At 48.3% G+C, this 26,492-nt stretch overlaps 1 protein-coding gene across 1 annotated transcript in view; it reads right to left on the bottom strand.

Moving 5' to 3' along the window:
- kcnh5b (potassium voltage-gated channel, subfamily H (eag-related), member 5b) overlaps positions 1 to 26,492 on the bottom strand; it is a 474,329-nt gene that overhangs the window by 343,353 nt on the left and 104,484 nt on the right. Inside the window, 1 exon segment of the mRNA XM_038775353.1 lies at positions 19,614 to 19,720. Coding sequence (XP_038631281.1) covers positions 19,614 to 19,720 — 107 coding nt within the window.

Genomic DNA, 26,492 nt, shown 5'->3' with positions numbered 1-26,492 from the left:
TCATTATCCATAGCTCCAGACTACAACATGCATGTAATAATGTATGTTGCCACAGCAACGTGGATTTCCTGAGTAACTGTAACACACGCTGTGCCAGCCTGCTCCTGACGTACTTACCGTCAGACAGTCCACAGGTAGGGGACAACAGGGTCATGAAAATCCAGAGATCTTTGCTCCAAGGATTTGCGCACAATCTGCCCATTAGAATTTCTGAATTCAGGGTGCTGTTTCCTAATTAGCAGGAAAGTGGGATGTACTTGCACCCCATGGGCACAGCACATGGTACTCGCCAGAGCAGAGAGCGAGTGAATAAATAACCTAATGCTGGGAAGCTGCTCCTTTTACTCCGAGCACACCAGCCTCAGAGCTAGATTATAATATGCTTGTCGATCCTATTCTGAAGGGGGGCCCATAGATTCTGAATTTTAGTTGAGGGGAGAGGGGTGCAAGGTTGGGCTTAAACAAAGGCTTGAACCTCCCAGATAGAGCCTGCATATGTTTCAAATTGAGTGATAAATTTGACCCTTCTCAGTCTGAGCCAGTCTGAAAATTGGCATCCTTGTCCATACCCTTCCAGCTTCAGAGGTTATTTTGGTTCCACCCAGTATAGGTCCCGCTATGAACTCGAAGAAGACACTGCAAAATACTGCCCTCACCCCTTCCCTTCCCTCCCAAAACCATGATAGGATTTCCCTGGTCCTCACTTTTCACCCATCAGCTGCCACATTCAAAGGATCATCCTCCATTTCCTCCAGCACCAGCATGATATCACCACCAAACGTATCTTCCCCTCCCCTGTTCGCATTCTGAAGGGACTGTTCCCTCCTTGATAACCTGGTCTATTCTTCTATCATCCCAACACTTCATCCTCTTCCCGGGACTTCTTCCCTTGAAATCATAGAAGGTGCAACATCTGCCCCAATATTTCCTCCCTCCTCACCATCCAAGGCCCCAAACACTGCCTTCGGGTAAAGCAGCGATTCACATAAACCTCGTTCAGTTTAGTCTCTTGCACTCATTTTCCCAATGCGGTCTCCTCTACATTGGGGAGACAAAACATAGACTGGGTATTGCTTTGCAAAGCACCTTAGCTCAGTCCGCAAGCATGACCCCGACCTTCCTATTGCTTGCCATTTCAACTCACCATCTTGCTCCCATACCCACATTTCTCACCTAGGCCTACTGCAATGCCCCAGCAAAGCCTAATGCAAAGGAGATACAGCACCTCAGTTTTAGATTTGGCATTCGTCAGCCTTCTGGACTTAAAATTGAGTTCAACAACCAGCTATTTAAAAAGGGAGGTAGAGAGAAACCAGGGAATTATAGAACAGTAAGCCTAGCATCAGTCGTGGGAAAAATTCTAGAACCCATTATTATGAAAGATTTGATAGCAGAGCACTGAGAAAAGAGTGGCAGGAGCAAACAGAGTCAGCATGGATCGATGAAGGGGAAATCATGCTCGACAAATCCAGTGGAATTCTTCGAGGATGTAACTTGTAGAGTTGATGAGGGGGAGCCAGTGGATATGGTATTTTTGGACTTTCAGAAGGCTTTTGACAAAGAGATTAGTGTGTAAAATTAAAGTGCATGGGATTAGGGGTAGTGTATTGAAATGGATAGAAAACTGGCTAACATCTGCCAATGGATATTAGAATACAACCAGCAATGGTGGCCTTCCTCCTAGTCGCCTCGGGCCTGGGTGATGCACTGCAGCTGTATGAACTGGGGCTTCTCGTGGAGGAGGAAGCTTCAACAGCGGAGGTTGCCCCAGAGGAACAAGAGGCAGCTGGTAAGGATGGAGAGCCGGCCGCACAACAGGCCAAGAAGGAGGGAGAGGAGGATGAGGTGCAAAGCAGGCACTGTAGGATACCTCCTGTGTGCCAGCAACACCTGTCATTCAAGGACCTGCCGGACCGGGCATGAAATCAAAGACTCCGGCTGAGCAGGGGGACAGTGCGACATATCTACCAGATCATGGCGCACCTGGCACCATGGGGGAATGGGGGAGGACACCGGCTCCTGGTGACCTTCAAGGTAATGGTCACCCTGAAACTATGGGGTCCTTCCAGGTGGTGAGTGGGGACCTGTCACAGAACCTGGTGCACAAGTATGTCCGCGCCACCACGGAGGCCCTATATGCCCAGTCAACACAGTACATCCATTTCAATGTGGACCGGGCCCACCAGGATGCCCAGGCAGCGGGGTTCATTGCCATCATCGAGATGCCCCATGATCAACGGGAAGCATGTTGCCCTATGAGCATCCACAGATGATAGGCCGCTCTACACAAAAACCGAAAGCAGTTCCACTCGATGAACATAGAGCTGGTGTGTGACCATCAGATGCGCATCGTGCACGTCTGCGCCCTGTACCCGGGCAGTGTGCACATGCCTTCATCCTGGTACACTCGAAGATTCTCGGCCACTTTGAAGCGTTTCCCGGCTGGGGGGGTTGGCTCCTGGGTGACAGGGGTTACCCGCTGCGGTTGTGGCTGATGACACGTATCTGGAGGCCACAGGCTGACATGGAGACCCGCTACAACGATGTCCATTGTTGAGCCACGACCATGGCCGTGATCGAATGGTGCTTTGGCATCCTGAAGATGCAGTTCTGATGCCTGGGCTGATCTGGAGGGGCCCTCCAATATGGCACCAGCAGGGTTGCCCGCATCGTGGCGGCCTGCTACATCCTCCACAACGTCACACAGCAGAGGAGAGACATGCTGGAGGAGGAGGATGAGCACCAGGCCTCGTCTAACAAGTTGGATGCGGGGGAGGATGGACAGGACATAGGGCCCAGCATGCAGGGGAGGCCGCACAATGTGTGCGCTAGGGCCAACGCGCACGGGACGCTCTGATCGTCTCCAGGTTCATCGACAAGGAGGGGACTGGCCAGTGGCACGGACACCGCATCCCACTCCTACACCCTCCCCACCGCAACCCCTTTGTGATACATACCTGCCACACTGCGGGGTGTGCGCCCTGAGTTGACAGTAACAGCGGGGCTGGTCCATGGGATGGACGATGATGACAACCCGCCCTATGATGAGCTCTAGTGCTCCACATCGTTTGACAACATCTGACTCCTATCCAAGGTAGCACTTTCCACCGTCCACCAGGGTGATTCCTGCACTGCAATCTGGCCATTCCATCACACGATCCCTTCGGATCCCCTGGCGTGGCGGGGGGACGATACCAGAGCGGTGGGAGCTGGCTGAACTGCTCCCTGAGCCAAGTCTACCCCAATGTTTGCTGTTCTTCCACTCCCACACCCCCAAACCCACGCCCCCTCTGAAGCCAACCCACCCCTCACACTCTTCTGACAGAGCACCGGGCAGGTTTTAATATTGTGCACATGTGTTTAATGTGAAAGCATATAAATAGATGCGTGCCTTAGCCCATTCACTGAACTGTGCCTGTACCATGCCAACTTAACTCGTGTCTACTTTTCTAACTTTACAGGCCCAAATGCTGCGTCTAGGTGAATCCCCAGATGGTACATCAGGAGTGGAGGCGGCCTATGACCTGGGTCCCCTTTGGCAGGCTTCGTCTGGGGTGACTGGGCCTGGATGGGCCTGGTTGCTGCTCAAATTTCCTAGGTGTTGCGCCAGGGACAGGAGTGGGGGAGTCTGAGGTGCTGCGGTGTGCCAGCATTCACCCCTGCGGGAGTCATTGGAAGGACCCCATCATCTCCTCCTCCCTCAGGGTGCCCAATGGTCCCTGGCTACCCCATGGGATGGGGGTGCGAGAGGAGCTAACCCCTGAGGCTTCCCTGCCACATGGCGCTGCCAGTCCTAGAGGTCCGCTGTTGACTCGGCCAGGGTCTGCATGCTCGCGGCCATGGAACACAGGGAGTAGACCATCTCCGTCTGGACGGCAGCTAGGCCCTGGGGTCGGTCCGACCTCCGACCCCTCGGGAGTTCCTACCTCCAACTGCTGTACCTGAGCATGCGTGTGGTGCGCACCAGATCGTGTCCCAGGAACCTCTTCACTAAAGTGCCCAATCGAGATGAGTGTCTCTGGGATGGTGGAGGGTGCTGGAGATAGCTGTGACAGACAGTCAGTGTCATCACCGTACCCGAGCTCCAGGATGACCTGGGTTTCAGGTTGATGGCTCTCATCCATGTCAGTATCAACCTCGTCGCTGCTCAGCACCCCGGGTTCTGGCTGTGGCTGGGGGGAGGGGGACACCAGAACAACCCGCCCCATCACTAGCAAGTTGTGCTGGACACAAGACAGGACACGTGATTAGACCCCAGCCCCGGTGGTTGGTGTGCGGGCGTTGTGGGTGTGAGGGTGGTGTAGGGGTGAGGGTGGTGTGAGGGTGAGAGTGGTGTGTGGGGGGAGCGGAGGGTGGGGGGAGGGGGCAGTGGATGACACACGTGTTACGGGGAACCACAACTCAGTGGGGTCTCACTTCCTCGGCCGCCGCCGATCTCCACCCCAGTGACTGCCCTTTCCTCAGGCCTACCGACTACATCCAGGGCCCGCTGCTCTGCAGTGGTGGGGCGCCGAGAGTACGACGATCCCCTTCCAGTCTTCTCCCGCTCTGGGACATCACGGGACTCCCTCGCTGGGTCCCTCCCTGGTCTGGTGGGCGCCAGGTCCTCATGGTGTGGGGCAGGGTCTGGAACATGGTCCACCGCCTTGAGCATTTGCTGACGCTGTTGCTGTCGCCACCCCCAGCGTCTGGCCGCCTGGGCTCTCAGCAGCACCACTAGGGCAAGCTCTGGTTTCAAAATCCCTGCCATAGCATTCAATATATGTAAGGCATTGGGCGAGGATGTCAGACTGACAAACAGCGGTTGCACCCACGCTGAGGCCCTTCAATCCCTTATTGATTTCCTGCCCACCCGGAACACCCTGGCCACACACACCTGGCCTCAGCAGGCCACACTAACCAGACCCCGGACACCCATTCATGACGTCACCTGGACCGGGCGCTTGTCCCCTCCCTGTCGCACTCACCCACCTTCCAGCCGTGCACGTCCCCGGAGCTGTCTTCCATCTCCTGGGTGTTCGGATGTTGGCTGCTTCATGTGTGGTGTTGCCTCCCGCAGTGTTCAGAAAGATTACCCCCATAAAGTTTCTGTGGCAGCTTCTTGAGTGGCCTCCAGCGATCCCTATAAAGTTCATTGGCTCAGACCTGCATCAACTGGATGGAGTTTTTGCAGCTCGATGTGTGATTGGGATACTAGGCAATGACTCCCACATGCTACATGGCCCACCCACCCATGGGAATCCACTTGGTTTGGGTGAAGTGCTCACTTAACCAAGATTGCCAATTCCCGATTAGCAATAGCCTCAGCAGTCGGTGGAGGTTATGGGTGGTCGGGGGGCAGATGGAGAGTGACATTTTGTTGCCCCGGAATGGGTACACATGATCCTGGGTTTGGCATGATGGCGCAGTGAGCGGTTTCCCCCAGCATCACTTCCCCACCCTTCCATGGTGATCCACTCCTGCGGAGGGCCCCCATCTCCAGCCAAGGGACCCCCACCTCCCATGGAGCACTGGGGTGGCAAGCCCTGTGCCCGCAGTCAGTTTTCCTGTGAGCAAAGATGGCTACTCACCTCCTCGGCTCCCCACAGAAGCCCTTCCTCCAGGCTCACATTTTGAAAAAGGAGTACTAATCGGCAGCAGCGTGACCACTTGCTGGGGAGGCCGCTGAAGGACAGGAGGCCATTGGATAAGGGGTGGCTCCTGTTAATTGTATGGAAATAGGGCTTAACTGGCGATAGTTGGTTTCTCGCCACGCTACGGTGAGATCCCGACTTCGCCTATGGGAATGGGCCGGTCGCAAACTGTTTGGCACCTGGCACTGTTCTCATTTTCTGCCTCTCCCGCTATTCACCGGCCTCGTTTTGCTAGAGAGAGAGAGAGAGAGAGAGAGAGAGAGAGCCCAGAGAAATTCAGAGATGTTGTTCTATCACTGCAATGTACTGCAACAAACCTCATACAGTAAACTAACTACTTCCTCAAGTCTTACATTTGACCCAGCTTTTCACTGCCTATAAAGCTCCTCACCTGGCCCTCCCCCATTTTCTGTAGAATTTTACAGAAAGTTCCATTATTTCTACTACATTAGCACAGCAGTTGGATAATTTCTTGGTTCAAGCTCACTGGTTTGAAGCAGAACCATCTGGCCCGATGGAAGTGTACCCATGCCGACCAAACCATGGCAGCATTGAAGTCTGCATCTGCTCACCCACCAATCGAGCCAGAATCAAATGCATGGGACTATACAATGAGAAATGGAAAGGTGAAAGACAAATAGCCTTCAGTTCCTGCTGTAGCTATCACTTGTCCTGAGGCGTTGACAGGCTAAACTGTTCGCTTTAAATTTAATAAAATTTCTTGGAAGAAACTAGATTTCTCAAGGGCAACCAGGGATGGGCAATACAGGCTGGCCGAGCCAATGATGCCCCATATCCATAAATGAATAGGAAATAAAATATCGTGCCAGAATCGCGAGGCGATTGGCTGAGCTCCATTTGACTCAGGCCTCATTTGCAAGAAACTGGCATGTTGCAGGTGCCAGTCGGGCCTCCTGGAGCAGGTTGCCAATCGGGGCCTGACATAGTCTGGCATGGTGCGATGTCGGGCCAGATCACATGTCGGTATGTGGGGAGAGTGAGCCCAAGCCACCAGCTGCTCACAATATATTGGTGTCATCAGGGGGAGTACTAAAGCTGAGAAAGATTACTCCCATAAAGTTTTTGTGGCACCTTCTTGAGTGGCCGCCAGCGATCCCTATAAAGTTCATTGGCTCAGACCTGCATCAACTGGATGGAGTTTTTGCAGCTCAAACTCTGTCTATTTTTGCATCAAGGCTCGGTAACCGGCAATAGGTGCTGGGGTTCACATGTAAGGTGCATACTGGCCATTTAAAGCCCGCACCCTGAATAATTAAAATAGAAAAATCTAGGAATGCATGAACAGGAATAGGCCAATTAGCTGCTCGAGCCGGTATAGCCATTTAGTGAGATCATGCTGATCTGTGATCCAACTCGAGATGGGCCTTTGCTAATATCTATTCTGGGGCTGGATTCTCCGTTCTGGAGACTCCCCATGCTGTCGTGAAAACTGTGGTCTTTTATGCCTGGAAAACTGGTGTCAAAAGGCTACAGATTCCCCGTTTCGCTGGGGGCTAGCAGGGAGCCGGTGTATAGCTCACTGCTCTACCTGCTGATACGGCCCCCAGCACTTCCAGGTCAGAGGCCGTGCATGCGCACAGCGGTGGCCTGCAGTGGCCGCGCCATGTTCCATGGCGGAGTCAGCCCGCGGACCTGGCCCGGCCACATTGCCCCCAGCCCCAAATGAGGCCCCCCCACCCTGTCTGCCAATCGGCCCTCCCGTGACTGTCCACAGCCGCTTCGCGAGATTCCCATACGGTTGGGACCATAAGAGTCCCACGCTGTTGGGAATTCGGCTGCTCGGGAACGGAGTATCGTGGGGCGGGCCTCAGGCAATGTCCTGGATACTCGACGCAGCGTGCTGCACAAGAACACTGATTTTCGGTGGGGAGGCAAAGAATTGAAGAAACGCGCCGCTCCCGGTTTTTGCGCCAAAACGGATTCTCCGCCCCGTTGCCGAACATCATTTCGGCATCGGAGAGCAGAGCATCCAGCCCCTGATCTTTGATTAACAACAGTCCAGCCACCACACATTTATAGTTCATATGGCATTTGTGGAAAGAATTCAAAACTTCTGCCACTTTTCACCATAAGAAGTGGGCTGTTGGTGGGCAGCACGGTAGCATAGTGGTTAGCATCAATGCTTCACAGCTCCAGGGTCGCAGGTTCGGTTCCCGGCTGGGTCACTGTCTGTGCGGAGTCTGCACGTCCTCCCCGTGTGTGCATGGGTTTCCTCCGGGTGCTCCGGTTTCCTCCCACAGTCCAAAGATGTGCAGGTTAGGTGGATTGGCCATGCTAAATTGCCCGTAGTGTCCTAAAAAGTAAGGTTAAGGGGGAGTTGTTGGGTTACGGGTATAGGGTGGATACGTGAGTTTGAGTAGGGTGATCATTGCTCGGCACAACATCGAGGGCCGAAGGGCCTGTTCTGTGCTGTACTGTTCTAAAGTGCTTCCCAATTTCATTTCTGAAAGGTTTGGCTCCAATTCTGTAGACTCTGCCTCTTAGCCCTAGACTCCTCCATCTCACTGAAATATTTTCTCTCAATCTCCCCCATCTGTTCCCCTTAATATCTTCAAAATTTTGATTAAATAGCCACAAGAAACTTCAGAGAGTCGTGAACACAGCCCAGTCCATCACACAAACCTGCCTCGCATTCATTGACTCCATCTACACCTCCCGCTGCCTGGGGAAAGCGGGCTGCATAATCAAAGACCCCTCCCACCCGGCTTACTCAATCTTCCAACTTCTTCCATCGGGCAGGAGATACAGAAGCCTGAGAACACGCATGAACAGACTTAAATACAGCTTCTTCCCCGTTGTTACCAGACTCCTAAACAACCCGCTTATGGATTGATCTCATTAACACTACACCCCTGTCTGCTTCATCCGATGCCGGTGTTTATGTAGTTACATTGTGTACCTTGTGCTGCCCTATCATGTATTTTCTTTCATTTCCTTTTCTTTTCATGTACTTAATGGTCTGTTGAGCTGCTCGCAGAAAAATACTTTTCACTGTACCTCGGTACACGTGCTAATAAACAAAAACCAATCCAGTCCAATCCAAAACCTAAATTCAAGGAAATACAAAGCCAGTTTGTAATTGTCCTTGTAATACAAGCCCTTGGGAGGTAAGGTATCAGTATGGTAAACTTTTTTTATATCCTAGGATAACCTAACATTCATTTGCATTGAAATCCATTCGCCAGTTTTGTCCGTTCATTGAGGCTAGCAACATCCTTATACTTTAAGCTTCTACTGCATTGTTTACAATGCAGTTCACCTTTCCCTCATCAGCTAGTCAGGCGTCTCTCTGGGAGGTCTCTCTAGCCTGGGGCTCTCTGTGGGCGGAGCCTTTAATCGGGAGGTCACTTTGGAGGTTCTTTTAATCAGGGGGCCCCTGTGGGAGTTGCCTTTAGTCAGGGGGTCCCTGTTGGCGGGTCCGTTTAGTCAGGGGGGCCTTATGGGTGTCCCCTTAGTTAGGCGGTCCTTGTGGATGGTCTCTTTAGTCACTGGGTCTCTTTGGGGGATGGGGGGGGCTTCATTAGTTAGGAGGTCCCTGAAAGGGTCGTTGTATTTAACGGGTCCCTGTGGGGGGTCTTCCTATTACTGGGGTTGCTTAGGCTCTCCCTATTACAGGGTTCCTGGGGGGTCTCCCTAATACAGGGGTCCCTGTGGGGCGTCTTCCTATTCCAGGGTACCTGTGGGTTGGTCTCCCTATTACATGGGTGTCTGGGGGTCTCCCTATTCCAATGGTCTGGGTGGAAGAGGTCTGCCTATTACATGAGTCCTTGGGGGGTGGTGGGGCTCCCTATAAAAGGGGTCCCTGGGGATTATGTGACCCACGTGCTTGGGAAAAGAACCCAGGCAATCCGGGATGTGGGGCTGGTTTGCGGTGTGTGTGTGTGTAGAGGGGTGGGGTGGGGGGGGGGGGGGTGGTCTTGATTTGTGATGCAGAGGTTGGTGGCTGGCCATGGGTCTTTGCTATCAGGCTGCCTGCTCCGGTGGCCCGACAGCAGGATTCTTTGGGAATCCCTCCTATACCTCACCATGCAGAAATATGCATGGCAAAGGATACTGAATTGCTTCCCACTTTGCGCTCCAGGGGGATTGCAAAATGGGTGCAATTCTCCTTCTGCGGGAGAACATACTCTCCCAAGCGGAGAATTCTCCCCCATTTGTTTTCAGTTTGGGGAGATGACGTCATTATTGGGTGGAGCCAAGAAATGCAGACATTTTGAGAAGCTGTGAAGGGGGCAGTTTGGGGGAAAGATGTGGAGAGAATCAGGAGAAAAGTCTTTGGAAATGAAGTCTGATCTGTCAAGCCTGTTTTTTTTTGACTACATATAAAGGTAGCTTTTCTTTCCCAGTAGGACATGGAAAAAAGAGTAATAATATTTTAAAAGTAGAGCATTCTTGTCTGAAGACAAGGAAGAGCCTGAAACACCCTGGTTGTAGCTGCCATTTGAAGGTATTCAGCCAGAGTCTAAAGTGGTCCCAACAAGAGCCAGAATCTGTTTTATAGAGCAAGAATTACTCTATGCCCTGTTGATGTTTAAGCTGGATTGAGAGCTTTATGTTTCTTTTCTTGTTGTTTAATGGGGAATTGTATCGTTGTGTTAAGAGGTAACTGTAAGTTGATTATTTTGGCTGTGGAGTTAAAAGTTTAATATTGTATTTATAATAAAGGTTTTGTTTTTGAAATTCCATTCTTTTCATGCAATCACTCCTGGAGCGAAACATTCATTTTGCACAGTCTTAAAATAAACTAAAATATTGGGGCTTCGGTCCAGTGTCCTAGCCATTGTTGGGGTCTGGTCTAGGATCATATTAAATTCTAGTGATTTCATGGCAGCAGATGTTGGGCTAACTGGTCTATAATGTTTAAATAGCAGAGTCACATGGGCAATTTTCCAATCTAAAGGAACAGTTCTTGAATCAAGAGAAAATATGCCGATTTCTCCGGGGAAGATCAGCATTGTCACCCCAAAAATAGTTTCCTTCTTGTTCATTTAATATCCATAAAATCAAATGAAAAGAAACTGAAGTTTTCCTTCTACACTCTCCCATCCCTAACACATCAGCAATTTTTTTTGAAGAATCATTGGATCTTCAGGCATGTTAAACTCACCTCTAAAGGCCAACTAATTGATATTTTCTGGAGGGGTAGTTAGTTGTGGTATAACCTGACCTGGCAATCCTGCGAGCGTTTGTATAATGCAGTTAAATAATTCACATACTTAAAATAGAAATTTTAAAATAGAATCGTGATCACCACTCTATTTGAGTGCTTCTCTAATCCCGCTGTATGAAAGGTGCGATAGTGTTTTCATGAAATTTCCCAAAGAATTCAAAAGAAGGCTTAAGCCACATTTGTAAGGGGGGGGGGGGGGGGGGGGGGGGGGGGGTTGGATTTATAGTGTGAGCTCCTAAGTTAAGTGACTGATCCGGGGAGTCCGGAAACATGGCAGCCCACACCATCAATCACAACCCGGTCAGATAATGACAGCAGAAGTATCCCATGATTCTCTTGGAGTAGCCAGGGAATCATGGGAAATGTGGTGAGCTGGCTGTGGACACAATCATGGGGAAGAGGTAGAGTTCATGGCAAAGGAGATAAGCAACTGGCACAAAGGCAGCAGGATCAGAACGGGTAAGTCACTACCCCATTTTAACTGACCCTCCCCCCGCCTGTTTTCCATCAGTATTTGGCAAGTGTCTCACCCTGACATAACATGAGCAATCATCCAAAAAATGTACTGTTCAAGTGTGACCTAATTACACAGAATATTATCGAAATGTGCTTTTATAATTGGAACATTTTAAGCAAGGAACATTGCATTTGATTCCATTTACAGCACACAACCATTGCCAATTTCATTGCTGCAGTTTCAGCGTGATGAAAAAGACAAACATTTTTGGCTCCAAAATTCCCTGAGCATGATTATGCAGGCATTAGGATGGACTGTGTCCATCATCAAGTCTGCTAAAGTTTGTGGAGTCAACAGAAGGATTAATTTACCTACCTACTGGTACAGCGAGGTGGAAACACTCCTTCTGGCATATTCCCAATGCCGACGTGCTCAATGTTGCTGGAAATACCAACAACCCCCTCTGCTTCAAAACCCATTCCCCTCCCCTTTCCCCCCAGTGCTTGATTGTGGGGGGGGGGGGGGGGGAAGCAGGGGCATTTTGGTCTCCTCAAACACCTGAGTTAAGGTTAGAGATCTGTTAAGATCTGTTAGAGATCATTTGCCTGGCCTGGATTGTTACAACCTACGTCTACCCCAGTGTAGACTGATTTGCATCAACCCTCTGGACGTTCCATTCTCCACAGAGGTCGGATCGAAACAATCCTAAGTGACAGGATGGCTCTGACTGTATCCCTCTTCACCATCTCCTGTCAGATTGACAGAGGTTTTGCTCCTCACAAGGCAACCTGAAACCCCTGGACAAGTGGAGACTGGGCACAGCCAGATCCTCTCCATTTTTCCAGAGGATTTGTCAGTATCCCTCAGGAGTTACAGTGGGAGATTAGTAGAACGCCTTTGAAACCTTGATTTTCAAATGTGCGTGCATTCACTGAGTAAGGAATCGTCAAAAAGATGATGGCCATAAAATGTTCTCGGATATACCTAGCTGGAATTATAGCAGAAACTGCACTTAGACAAGTAAAAGGCTTTCTGCTACCTTCCTGCCAAGTGTAGAAGCAGGAGCAGCTCAGAAGACAATTCATTCCTGATCTATTAAACATGGATACGTAGAAGATAGGAGCAGGAGGAGGCTATTCGCCCTTCCAGCCTGCTCCGCCATTCATCACGATGATGGCTGATTATCTAACTCAATAGCCTAATCCTGCTTTCTCCCCATAACCCTTGATCCCATTCGCCTCAAGTGCCATATCCAGCCATCTCTTGAATGTAGTCAATGTCTGAGCATCAACTACTTCCTGTGGTGATGAATTCCACAGGCTCACCACTCTATGGGTGAAGACATGTCTCCCCATCTCTGTCCTAAATGGTCTATCCTGAGTCCTGCATTCACCCTGCATTCACCCTATCTTAAGTACTATTGAGATGGAAATAGATAGCGAGGGCAGGAAAATAAATGGATCTTTTAAAAAGTGGAGCAAGGTTTTCATCTCCCATCCCCCTCCCAGTGATTCTCCCGAAGTTCCTGAGAATGGGGACTAATTGAATACTAGACTGGGCACCAGCTTTAGTGGCAGAAAAGCAGCACATGGCAACTAAAGGGATCTCTGGGGTCAATATTCTTGGCTTGCAGCAATAGATGAGGCTTCCCTCGGCCCAGAATATGACCAGTGCCCACCCTTAATACGTTAAAATCCCGATGGATTATCAGGGAGCTGATGGGTGGAATTTATGGGATTTCTCAAGAGAACTGTACAACACACATCCTAAATGCTATCACTGGCACAACTGGGTTGACAGAAGAAGAATGCAGTTTTCTAGGTAATGTTTTTGGGGAAGAAAACCCATGGATCTAACTCCCCACACAGAGCAATGCCAGAGTTGACACCGGCCTTAATGCTCTATTTTTAAGTGATCTGTGGCAGAAAATAATTACATGAATAAAATTATTTATCTGATGGACAATAGTCAGATGATGTATGTTAACATTTGCGTTGCGTGTGTTGAGGCATTTTAGATCATGCACTGAATGTCACCTTATTGTATTCATGAGCTACATTTAGTTCTTTGAAAAAAAACTTTGCACAAGGAGACAAACCAATAAAAGAGTTTTGTGGAGGAGCTGTTTTAATAAACCTTCAACATAGGCTTTATTCCTTGATGTAACCTAAATAGCTTTCTAAAAATGAACACTGACCAAAATTTTACTCTTCTCCCTTAATGGCCACTTAAGGTCCTTTTTCTGCCTAGCCTCAGTTTGTAGGCTGTCAGGCAGGTGACAGTTCAGGAAATAATGCCAGGAAAAAAGCAAACTTCGATCTTGGGCGGGAAAGGTGACAGTGGCACCTCCATCAGCAGGCCCTTCTGATTGGGAGCACCCTCCCCTTATGACCCATTGACCTCCAGACTGCCCTCCTCCTGGGCAGCACAGTAGCACAGTGGTTAACACAGTTGCTTCACAGCTCCAGCTTGGTTCGATTCCCAGCTTGGTTCACTGGCAGTGCGGAGTCTGCACGTTCTCCCCGTGCCTGCATGGGTTTCCTCCGGGTGCTCCAGTTTCCTCCCACAGTCCAAAGATGTGCAGGTTAGGTGGATTGGTCACGCTACTTTGCCCTTAGTGGCCAAAAAAGGTTAGGTGTGGTTACTAGGTTACAGCGATAGGTGGGGCTTGAGTGGGGTGCTCTTTCCAAGGGCCGGTGCAGACCTGATGGGCCGAATGGCCTCCTTCTGCACTGTAAATTCTATGATTCCTCACCCCACCACCCCACCCCTGGCCTGTTCCCCAAGAACACAATCACCACCACTATCCCTTTGCGATGCCCCATGCATTCCGTACTTGCCCCATCCTGGTATCTCTGCCACTTACCTATCCTCCAGGTCCCAGACATAGTTCTAAGCAGCTTCGTGCAGTGCCTCTTCCAGCCACTGCAGCGCTGTGCCTGGAGGAACTGGAGAGCTGCCGACCAAACCAACCCGAGTGAGGGGGCAAGTCCCGCCTTATGCCGTTAGAATGTTAAATGGCATCAGGGCTGCTGGACTGGGCGGGATGTGCTTCCCCTCCAACTCATGCTCCCGCCATCCTAAAAATTCAGGGCACTGTTTGTTTAAGAATATCGCTGAACAGTCGAAAATAAACAGCGGCTATCACCATCCAATACATCACCCAGCCTCAAAATAAGATAGATCATACTTCATTAGTTTTTGTATCATGATATTTCAGCTTGAAGATTGACTGCTAACTGAACAATATTACTTTCTGTATCAGCATTCCGGGTCTGTGGGATGCAATATTATTGATGTGTTTCCCTTACCATGGCAGATATCAAAATATCTTGCCCATAATTTGCTCAGTGCTCCTTTAGTTCAAATATTTTAAAAAACATTTCCCATCACAGGTTTTTTCAAAACCCAAACAATGCGGGTTATTTTTTCCAACCTGCTTGCATGAAAAATTTTCTAACTCCTCATTTGGAAAGCATTTTCAATATGTACCATTTGAAAATATGCTTGAAATTAGTCACAAGGTAGGGAACTCCTGTGGTGCTAAAATAAAGAAGACAAGCTGGGCAGCTGAATGGTAGAAAGCAATATCAAGCTTACAAAAACAAAGTCAAGGTAATGTGATGATGCTTTGGAATCTCATTCAATTTATCTTTTTAATGAGGCCATTAGTATTTACTAGTGCTACTCTCTGTTTTACATTAAATTCAATGGTCCTTGCAGATCTTTGAGAATCTTGAATCTCCAAATTGTAGTGACATGCTGAGGGTGGTCAGACACGGGGGCGCGATTCAATGGCCGCGTTGTGTTTGTGCGAGAACGCGCTGAGGCCGTTAGATCGTGGTAGAGGCCAGAAACGGGAGCCGCGCCGGGTGCCGATCCGTTAACAGTCTAACCGGCCCGCCCCCGTTGCCAAAATCAGGAACCTGCCATAGCGTGGCGAGAAATCAATTACCACCACTTAAGGCTAATCGGCATACAATTAACAGGAGCAACCCCCTATCTAACAGCCTCTCGAGCTCTAACTGCCTCCCCAGCAAGTGGTCACACGGGCGCCGATTAGTATTCCTTTTTAAAAAGATGAAGCTGGCAGGAGGGCTGCTGTGGGGATCCGATGAGGTGAGTAGCCATTTTTGATCTTGGCAGTGAGCCCAGGGGCACTGAGGTTGCTGCCCCGGTGCTTGAAGGGGGAGGTGGGGGAGCCCCCAAGGGTGCCAGTCTCAGTTGGTGTGGCCCACCATCAGTGTTGGGGTCGGAGTGGTCTCAGCACCCGCAGGCCCGCCATGCCACCCTCTGTATCGTGTGTGTACCCATTCTGGGGGAAACCCAAGCCTCTGCTTGCCCATAATTCCCATTTACAGCGGATGCTTCTACAGCGGAGGCCTCTAGCCGTGCGGCTGAAGGATTTTGCTAATTGAGAATTGGCAATGGTAGTTAAGTGAGCACTTCACAGCCCTCAAGTGGATTCCCGAGGGTAGGCATGTGGCAGTTATTGCATAGCATCCCAATCAAACTGTAATGTATGGACACTGTGCCTGAGCACTGCAGGAAGTAACAGCATGGATGCAGTGGCCACCATCTGAACACCCAGGAGCAGGGCCCCAACACTGGGGACATTTCGGCGACCAGAGAGTGTGCACCGGGAAGGGGACCAGCACCCGATATTGGTAATGTCATGTGCAGGTGTCTCGGGTACAGGTTGTGGGGTCCAGTGATCAGGGGTACGTGAGCAGGGCCTGGCAGATGGGGTGGGAAAGGACAGAGCAATGGGGGAATGGAGGGTCCCGGTGTGGAAAACACAGCTGGTTGTCAGTCTCACACCATCTCGAATTCCTTATGGAGATTACACGGAATGGGTGATATCTTCAACCCCGCAGAAGCTGGCCTCATGGTGCTGTTGGCAGACCAGACGGCCGGAAGCCAGAGAAGGTGACGGCATCAGCATCGGCAGAGGCTCAAGGAGGTGGTCCACATGAAGGGCCCCGCCCTACAGCCTGACGGCCCGGCTGTCCATCATGTCAGGGAGGGACCCAGAAGGGAGGCCCAAGGTGTACAGGCGTCGCTGGTCTCTCGAACAGATGACCAACAGCGTGTGCCGCAGCAGGCTCTGCCTCAAAAAGGGGGCAGTGTGGCACCTGTGCCATGCCTTCATAGACCTGGCACCACATGGAGGAGAAGGATACGCTTTTGGTGGCCATCCCGCAGCCCTGAACTTCGGGGCCTCTGGATCATTTCAGAGCTTGCGCGGGGACTTATGTGGAATCTAGAACAAGAGCTCATGGAAATAGGTTGAGAGGCGGTAGATTTAGAACTGAGATGAGGAGAAACTACTTCTCGCAGAGGATGGTGAATTTGTGGAACTTTCTGCCCCATAGTGCAGTGGAGTCTGAGTCTTTAAATGTTTCCAGGAAAGAGATAGTTATATTTTTGATTAAAAAGTGGGTAAAAAGGAAAATGGGCAACTGGTGGAGAGGTGGATTTGAGACCAGGAAGAGATTAGCCATGATCTGATTGAATAGCAAAGCAGGTTCAAAGAGCTGAATTGCTTACTTCTGCTCCTAATTCCGATGTTTTGATTTCACAGCTACAGCCCACAAGTGCATCCATGAGGCCACGGATGCCCGGTTTGCCCGAGCAGCGAACTATATAAACTTTGACATGGACCAGGCCCAACAGGATGCCGGGGCAGCAGGGTTCTCTGCCATCCCCGTGATGCCCCAGGTCCAGGGGGCAGTGGATGGCGCACATGTCACCCTGCACTAGCCAGGCTGTCTGGGAGTGCCCTACATCAACAGGAATGCGTTCCACTCCCTGAACATCCAGCTCGTGTGCAACCACCACATGAAGATCAATGCACGTGTATACACGCTTCCATAAGACCATAAGGCCATAAGACATAGAAGCAGAATTAGGCCACGCGGCCCAACGTGGCTGCTCCGCCATTCAATCATGGCTGATATTTTTCTAATCCTCATTCTCCTGCCTTCTTCACATAACCCCAGATCCCCTTATTAATCAACAACCTATCTATCTCTGTCTTAAAGACACTCAGTGATTTGACCTCCACAGCCTTCTGCGGCAAAGAGTTCCACAATTTCACCATCATCTGGCTGAAGAAATTCCTCCTCATCTCAGTTTTATAGGATCGTCCCTTTAGTCTGAGATTGTGCCCTTTGGTTCTAGTTTTTCCTACTAGTGGAAACATCCTCTCCATGTCCACTCTATCCAGGCCTCGCAGTATCCTGTAAGTTTCAATAAGCTCCCCCCTCATCCTTCTAAACGCCAATGAGTACAGATCCAGAGTCCTCAACCGTTCCTCATACAGCAAGTTGTTCATTCCAGGGATCATTCTTGTGAACGTCCTTTGGACCTTTTCCAGGGTCAGCACATCTTTTCCAAGGCCAGCACATCTTCCCAGGGAGTGTGCACAACAGCTACATCCTGGGAGTGTTGGACATCCCCAGCCTCTTCGAGGACCACCCCAGGAGGGCTGGCACCTGGGGAATAAGGGGTACCCACTGAGAACCTGGCTAATGACGCCACTATGGAGACTGGTGAACGATGTGGAGACCCAATACAACAAAGCCCTCGAGGCCACCTGAGCTATCATTGTGCGGTGCATTGGACTCCTCAAATGCAGTTCCGATGCCTTGGCCGCGCTGGTGGTGGACTGCTGTACACCCCCGGGAGGATCGCCCGCTTTGTGGTAGTCTGCTGTGCCCTCCACAACCTAGCAGAGTACCAATCTGCTGGAGGTGGAGGAGAAGGAACATGTGGCCACCTCTGAGGAGGAGGAGGAGGGCGAGGAGGCACCGGACCAGGAGGGGCTGGAGGACCAGCCCTGGGAGTAACCGCAGGATCAGCCAGAGGATGGAGGACAGGCGGTAGTGGCGAGGGTCCGGCAAGCCCGGACGGCCAGGGAGTTCCTCATCCTCACCCACTTCACACACAATGTGACCTTGTCTGTCATTTCCCTCTCCCCCCTTTCCCTCTCCTTCCTATTCCTTCCCCCACCCCTTTCCCCCCCCCCCCCCATACCTTTCCACACTTCCCCCAGGGCTGTGTTGGCACTGTCAGTGGGTCACTTTTGAGGGCAGGGAGGTGATGATAACCCACTGAGAGCTGAGCATTGGTGCTCCTCAACCTTTCCAAAGTCTGACTCCGCTTGTCTGCTGAGTCCTCAACTGAATCAATCCCCGATGGTGCCACCACCACCTTCCCTTGGCAATGCTCACCCGAGACTGGGACATGCTCCCCTGCCTGCACACGGTGTGCCTGAGGGAAAGGGAGATTATAGAACATCCAGAACCTCCATGTCCGGGGAGCTGGGGCAGGGGATTGGTACTTGGCCCGCTTTCTGGAAGAAAGTACAGAGGGAGGGGGGGGGGTTCTGTTGGGGGAGGGGGGGGGGGCGGGTAGATGGGGAGTATGCGGATGGTGAATATGGGGGGGTGGGGGTGCAGTCGTGGGCAGCACTGCTGGACATGGGTGGGCCAGCACGCGGAATGGTGCTGGGCAGGGGCGATGACTGGCGAATGTTCGGGGTTGTGGGGAGTGCCTTGTTATATATAGATTTAGATTTTTAAAAATATATTTCCAGAATTTAGCGGCAATTTAGCATGGTCAATCCACCTACCCAGCACATCTTTTGGGTTGTGGGGGCGAGACCCACGCAAACACGGGGAGAATGTGCAAAATCCTGCACGGACAATGACCCAGGGCCGGGATCCAACCTGGGACCTCGGCCCTGCGAGGCAGCAGTGCTAACCACTGCGCCACTGGGCCACCAGTTGGGCCTTGTTAAGTGGACCAATTAACGTTTTGTAATGGTGACAGTCTCGCTTGGTCGAGCGTCGGGTCGCAGCAGTTTCCGCATGCTATCACATTTAAAAACCTTTCCATTAAATCGCACCCAGGGTCTTTCCTTGGTAATGGTGGGCACCTAAATGGGCAAATATAGGTGGGCCAGGATACTCACTGGGCACTGGCTCAGAAGGGTTTGTGCGGCACATCATCTGTGGGGTTCTGCTGAACAGCTTGATGAGAAGTGGCCCCTCTTATTCAATGGCCAATAAAAAAAACAAATTGGGTTTTAATGAAATCGCATTAAGGAATGAATATCTTTCAACGGATAGGAACAAGCTATCCCGCCTGTAATGGAGCCCTTAAACTAACAAAATATTTCAAAAGCAACTCACAGATTAGAAAATGCATGAATTAGTAATTGCGGATTGCAGGAGTGCAGCAACTTTGAAGACGCTTTTAAACACCTGTCCCAAAGAAAAGTGTAAGTTATTTGAATTTATAATTGCATTACTGTATAATTACTCACTGTTCTTTTTATACAGAAGAACTTCAAAGCAGTTTGATTCATAGTTGTCAAACGTCTGTCTGACCTTCTCAATGGTCTTCTTATCCGTGAGGTCACCATGCATGAAACTGCACAGAAAAAAAGAAAAAGAACACTATTTCAGATTCTCACCTATATTTGCTTCCAAGGGGGCTGTGGTCCTGGTCTTAAATTTGTACACTGGACCCACAAGAGACGATAATATTGTCATTTGTTGGGGATGGCTGAATCACTATATAACTGTTTCACTGATTCATTCAATAAAGGTGTTTATACGCAAATCAATATAGGAATATCACGTGCACCTCAAGTGCTCATGTTGCATTTAATAAAGTTGTGCGAGAGTGTTGCAGCATTGTTTTAACATTACCAAAGGCAGCTGACTACACTTGCATTGAAAGCCAGCATATGGACCTATTGTTTGTGCTTGTTAGAACGGTTCAATTCCCGTACCAGCCTCCCCGGACAGGCGCCGGAATGTGGCGACTAGGGGCTTTTCACAGTAACTTCATTGAAGCCTACTCGTGACAATAAGCGATTTTCATTTTCATTTCATTTCAACTCAACAGTCATTCAGATTTCCTGTTCTCTCCCAAGGTTACCCCATGAGGCATGCCAGCTCAGTCATGCCACCCACATCCTACAACCAACAAGTTGCCCACTGTTGAAGGAAAGAGACAGAAAGTCAGAGACATCACAATTACTTCACGGCACCACGTCCACATATCGGGGCAGGGTACTGAGGGACCTGGTGCTTCAGACAGGTCAGCATTGGATGAAAACATAAAAGGAGCACTCACTGGTTGCACAATGGAATGCCTGGATATATGGCTGGAAAGGTCCGGAACAGATTGAATGAAGCATTAGTAATTTGGTCACATCTTGTGGGATAACAACAGAAGGACATCAGAATGCATTCACAAAGGTGACCTTGATGACATTGTCAAAAATGTCTTTTCTCAAAAAAGTAAATGGGTGCTTAAGAGCTCACAGGCAAGTGCTGCAGGAAGCAGAGATGCCAGCCATCTGTGTTTTACACTGCCAGCCTTTCAGATGTATTGTGTTTACTAATGAAGGTCAGCAGGGATTCAGACATCCCAAGCTCTGCAGAGGTCACTCCATGAGCCAGCGCAACATTCATGTCGCATTTACAGCGCCACTTATCATCATTCATCATCGTGTGGCTTCAGCATTTAGCAGGATACATTGAAGATAAGATGGGATTTGGCTTCCTCTGCAGCCTGGCAGAGGCTTCAGGATTGATGGTCTCTCATGGAATGTTTTATGTATTATAAATATATATATATATGCATAATGAGTGGTGGGGCTGGGATCTGGATGTATATATTTTATTGGATTGGCTTATCCGCGACGAGTAAAGAGTCATTCCAATTAACAAATTAAAATGTAAAAGCTCACTTAATTTTTATCACTACTTTTAACATTCTAAATGTCTATTTTTTCTTAGAATTATGTATGGAAACAGAATAACAATCTCGACACATTGCCGGCTGGGATATGCCTCCCATTGGCAATATTTGCTGGAACCAAACCTCCAGGAAATAAATCGTCACAGTTTTCTAAATAGAGCAAATCCCAATCCAAAGCTGTGCCAGTTAGGTGGATTTGCCTCGCTAACTTGCCCCTTAATTGGGGGAAAAAATAATTGGGTACTCTAAATGCAAAAAAAATAGAGCAATGAAAGGATGTTGGCGATAATTCCAGTTTCAGCTGAAACCACAGCATTGGACATTGTGCTTCATTTGTCTTCAAATGTCAACGGGTTGCACTCATAGTTGAGTTGTCCATTCTTTGGAACTTTTTGGTCAACTTTTCTAATATCCCGGATTGGCGTGCAAGTTATATAACCCCTTAGTAAAATATTTAGGATGCCTACGTTGTAAATTATGGAAATTGGGATTATTTTATCTTCTCCAGCTAGTCAGATGTGGAATTCTGATCTAAGAAGTTAGGAACAATTCACTGCCCTTTATCACAAAGGGCATTCTAATACATTTCAGCATTAATTTTGTTGTAACAAGGACATAAAATGTGACACTTTTCCATTCTTGGCTGGTTGACTGGATGGCAGATATTTTCTAACACCAATTTTAAACAGCACCAATAAAGCAATGAAAAGGGAATGTGAATGCCACAGCATTGATTACTCCAGCCTCACCACAAGGAAGAATCTCCCCAGCCTATCTAAAATATTGCTACTGACCTGACGGAATAGCAACCAACTAGCTAAATCCTGAGCCTGACTGATATGGGTAGCTACAAATAAGTGAGGTGACAGGTCTAAGACATAAACCTTCTCCTTTTTCAGAAGCTACGGAAGACAGAAATGACATGACAAAAATGGTTGGACAAAATAAGGATTGAACATGATGACCTGTTAATGACTTAGGTGACACTTTATGAAATTGTAACATATATATTCAAATCCTGACAGAAAGTGGAACATTTTATGCGGGATTTCACGTCTCATTTCAGCTCTGTATCAGATGACATATTTACAAAACATGATAAAGAAAACAGCTTATGCTCAAGGAACTGAAAATGGCAATTGATTGTATTATACAGACCATTAGCGACAGAGAGCCTGCAATTACAGTTATTCAGTGACGAGAGGCTTAAGACAATTGAAGCAAAATTGTACTATTCAATCAATGAGAAAAGTGTATTAGAGTGTTCCTGGGTTTATGTAAATCTAACAACTGGATCATAAAACAGCAGAGAAATAGATGATCCAGACAGACCAGGGAACCCAGCAGGTGCATTATCTGCACAAATCAAAATTAATGAGCCGAAGCTATTAAACCTAAGAGAACGGTAATAAAAAGAAAACAATGAAAATCATAATCAGATCTAAGGATGGGGCGATTCTATCACGTTGTTCTATTTAAATAATAGAAAAATGTTTTAGTGCTGCCGTATACACACAATGGGGGGTTTTGTGGCAGTTCTCGCCAGCGAGATCTTCCGCTCCCGTTGATGGTGAACCACCGCTGCGGGTTTCCCAGCAGTGGGGGGTGGATTCAATGGGAAATCCCAGCTGTGGGACGGACTAGCAGATCCCGCCACCAGCCAAGGCCAGGCCGCCTCCTGCCAGCAAGAAACACAAAGGGAGGGGGTGGGGGGGTATGCAAAGAAAATCCCCCCCAATTTGTCTCTCATTCTACATTCCGAGTGCAATTATGAAAAAGCTTCAATACTATAGAAAAATGTCAACATTCATAAAATGTAATTTAATTTTCTTATTTCCAGCGAGTCTCTGTTGAATTGATGAATAATGGAGGAAAAAGTTTAACCAGTATATGGAAACCAATTAAATTACCAGTAAGTGATGACCATTCAGTATAAAGAAATATTTAGATTTAAAGTTTATATTTTTTTTATTGTTAAATACTTTAGCACCAAGGCTTCAGTGTACAGATTCTATTAGCTTGAATCTTTTAATGTTAAAATAATTCGAACATTTTTTTACCAGCCATAGATTATACAGGTATTTCATTGTGAACTCTAATATGGTTGTTCCTGCTTTTTCTCACTAACAATGCCTTAGTCAGGAATGTAACCGGGAGAAGTGATGAGAGATTACACTCATTCTAATGATTTCAAATGACTAGCCATTATTATCTAGTCTTTGAATTAATTACAATAAGTCATCAACTACAAGTGTAATCTATTAATTCTGTTTTTAAAAATGTTATCATAACATTGGCCTAATTTCTGTAGCTTTACTTAATTTTACATGGACTATTAATAGTTCAGCATTTGTGTTAAATGGTGACTTCTTTCAAAATGCAGGTTACAGTTCATTGTTTGTACAACAAGCTTTTCATCAATTTTATGCATTGGTGGATTAAGTTAAGGGCATCACACACAACATACTTATAATTTATACCCACTGACTGACCTCCATTCTAGTTAGGAAAGATTAATTTACTGATCTCTAGCTGGCCCACACTGTTGTATTCTCATTCACAAATTAATATCTGAAAAGCCCAAAATAAGGTTACACGTGACTACAAGATCCTCCCCTTTATTTCTAGGTTCCCCACAATCTCACCCTACCCTTTTTGAGTCACTACCTCCGGCCATATATCACACCTCTGTTCCTTCCGTTCATGTGTGTTTTCCATTTGTGATTCCACTATCAGACGATGCACCACAGAGGCGTTCTGCTAATGTCTTGCAGAACACTTCCAAAACAATTTCACTTTTTAGCCTTCTCTCTATTTTCACAAGCCTCATAAAAGCTTGGTCTTCAACCGAGGCCTTGGCTTCTTCCCAAATGACCCTCATCATAGAGTCCTTTGCCTCTTCCTGGGTTTCTACTTCTCCTGGTAAAACACTGAGAAATTTAAATGAGGGGAGTCGCATACACAATTTTCTTACTTCCCATTACCAGTGTGTTTTGCATGTAAGGTGTGTGTGTTTTCTTATCCTCAAATTGATTTTCCTAATTTAAATAATTTCAGCAGCAAGCTTTTCGTGAGTTTTAAAATAAAGAAGGTTATTTATCACATGCTTACCCTGGATGCTTAAATTCACTTGTGTCACAGACACACTATCATCCTCACAAAGATTAGACACAGGTGAAGATAAAACAATGCAATTACAATAATAAAAACAGAAAATGCTAGCCTCGCAGCATCTGTGGAGAGAAAATCTCTCTTTTTATATCGGATTTCCAGCATCTGCAGCATTTTGCTTTTATGATACAATTACAGTGCATGATAGTCTTTGTCGGGGCAGGCCTTTAGTTTCTTAGAGGAGTCAATGCTTTAGTTGAAGTGAAGGGCTTGTGCAGCAGAGGATTCTCAGTCAGCTGTGAGGCTTCTTGAAGTCAAACTTCCAGGAAGCTGGTTCTCAGGTAAACGCAAATTTGGAACAGCTTGTGTGTATAGTTGGCAGGGAGCCTTCTCCCACTTTCAAGGTATCATTGTTTATTACCTTGGTTGCAGGGGTCAGTGGTGGAACCAAAACTTTTCACAATATACATTAATGATCTGGAGGAAGGAACTGAAGGTACGGATGCTAAGTTTGCAGATGATACAAAGATCTGTAGAGAGGCAGGTAGTATTGAGAAAGCAGGCGGGCTTCAGAAGGACTTGGACAGGCTAGGATAGTGGGCAAAGAAGTGGCAGATGGAATACAATGTGGAAAGGTGTGAGGTTATGCCCGTTGGAAGGAGTAATGGAGGCATAGAATATTTTCTAAATGGGACGATGTTTAGGAAATCAGAAGCACAAAGGGACTTGGCAGTCCTTGTTCACAATTCTCATAAGGTTAACATAGATCATACAGTGCTGAAGGAGGCCATTCGGCCCATCGTGTCTGCACCGACCCACTTAAGCCCTCACTTCCACCCTATCGCCGTAACTCAATAACCCCTCCTTTTCTTTTTTTTGGACACTAAGGGCAATTTAGCATGGCCAATCCAACTAACCTGCATGTCTTTGGACAGCGGGAGGAAACCGGAGCACCCGGAGGAAACCCACACAGACACAGGGAGAACATGCAGACTCCGCACAGGCAGTGACCCAGAGGGGAATCGAACCTGGGACCCTGGTGCTGTGAAGCCACAGTGCTATCCACTTGTGCTACTGCGCTGCCCTTAATGTGCAGATTCATTCAGCAGTTAGAAAGGCAAATGCAATGTTAGCATTCATGTCGAGAGGGCTAGAATACAAGACCAGGGATGTACTTCTGAGGCTATATAAGGCTTTGGTCAGACCCCATTTGGAGTATTATAAGCAGTTTTGGGCTTCATATCTAAGAAAGGATGTGCTGGCCTTGGAAAGGGTCCAGAGGAGGTTCACAAGAATAATCCCTGGATTGAAGAGCTTGTCATATGAGGAACGGTTGAGAACTCTGGGTCTGCACTTGTTGGAGTTTAGATGGTTGAGGGGGGATCTTATTGAAACTTACAGGATACTGCAAGGCCCGGATAGAGTGAATGTAGAGAGAATGTTTCCACTTGTCGGAAAAACTAGAAGCAGATGACACAATCTCAGTCTAACGGGACGATCTTTTAAAACAGAGATGAAGGGGCAGCAGGGTAGCATGGTGGTTAGCATAAATGCTTCACAGCTCCAGGGTCCCAGGTTCGATTCCCGGCTGGGTCACTGTCTGTGTGGAGTCTGCACGTCCTCCCCGTGTGTGCGTGGGTTTCCTCCGGTGCTCCGGTTTCCTCCCACAGTCCAAAGATGTGCGGGTTAGGTGGATTGGCCATGCTAAATTGCCCGTAGTGTCCTAATAAAAGTAAGGTTGGGGGGGGTTGTTGGGTTACGGGTATAGGGTGGATACGTGGGTTTGAGTAGGGTGATCATGGCTCGGCACAACATTGAGGGCTGAAGGGCCTGTTCTGTGCTGTACTGTTCTATGTTCTAAGAGGAATTTCTTCAGCCAGAGGGTGGTGAATCTGTGGAACTCTTTGCCGCCGAAGGCTGTGGAGTGTCTTTAAGAAGAGATAGATAGGTTCTTGATTAATAAGGGGATATGGGGTTATGGGGAGAAAGCAAGAGAATGGGGATGAGAAAATATCAGCCATGATTAAATGGCGAAGCAGACTCGATGGGCCGTGTGGCCTAATTCTACTCCTATGTCTTGTGGTCTTATGGTATCCCTCTATACCCATCCTATCCATGTGTCTGTCAAGATGCCTTTTGAACGCCGTTAATATATCTGTTTTTACAACCTTCCCTAGCAACGCGTTCCAGGCACTCACCACCCTCTGCGTAAAAACCCTGCCTTTAAACTTTGCCCCAGGGACCTTAAACCTATGCCCCCTGGTGACTGACCCCTCCACCCTAGGAAAGAATGCTGCCAATCCACTCTATCCATGCCCCT

This window comes from Scyliorhinus canicula, chromosome 2 (assembly GCF_902713615.1).
Source record: "Scyliorhinus canicula chromosome 2, sScyCan1.1, whole genome shotgun sequence".
Lineage (NCBI taxonomy): Eukaryota > Metazoa > Chordata > Chondrichthyes > Carcharhiniformes > Scyliorhinidae > Scyliorhinus > Scyliorhinus canicula.
This window is presented reverse-complemented; position numbering and strand designations above follow the sequence as displayed.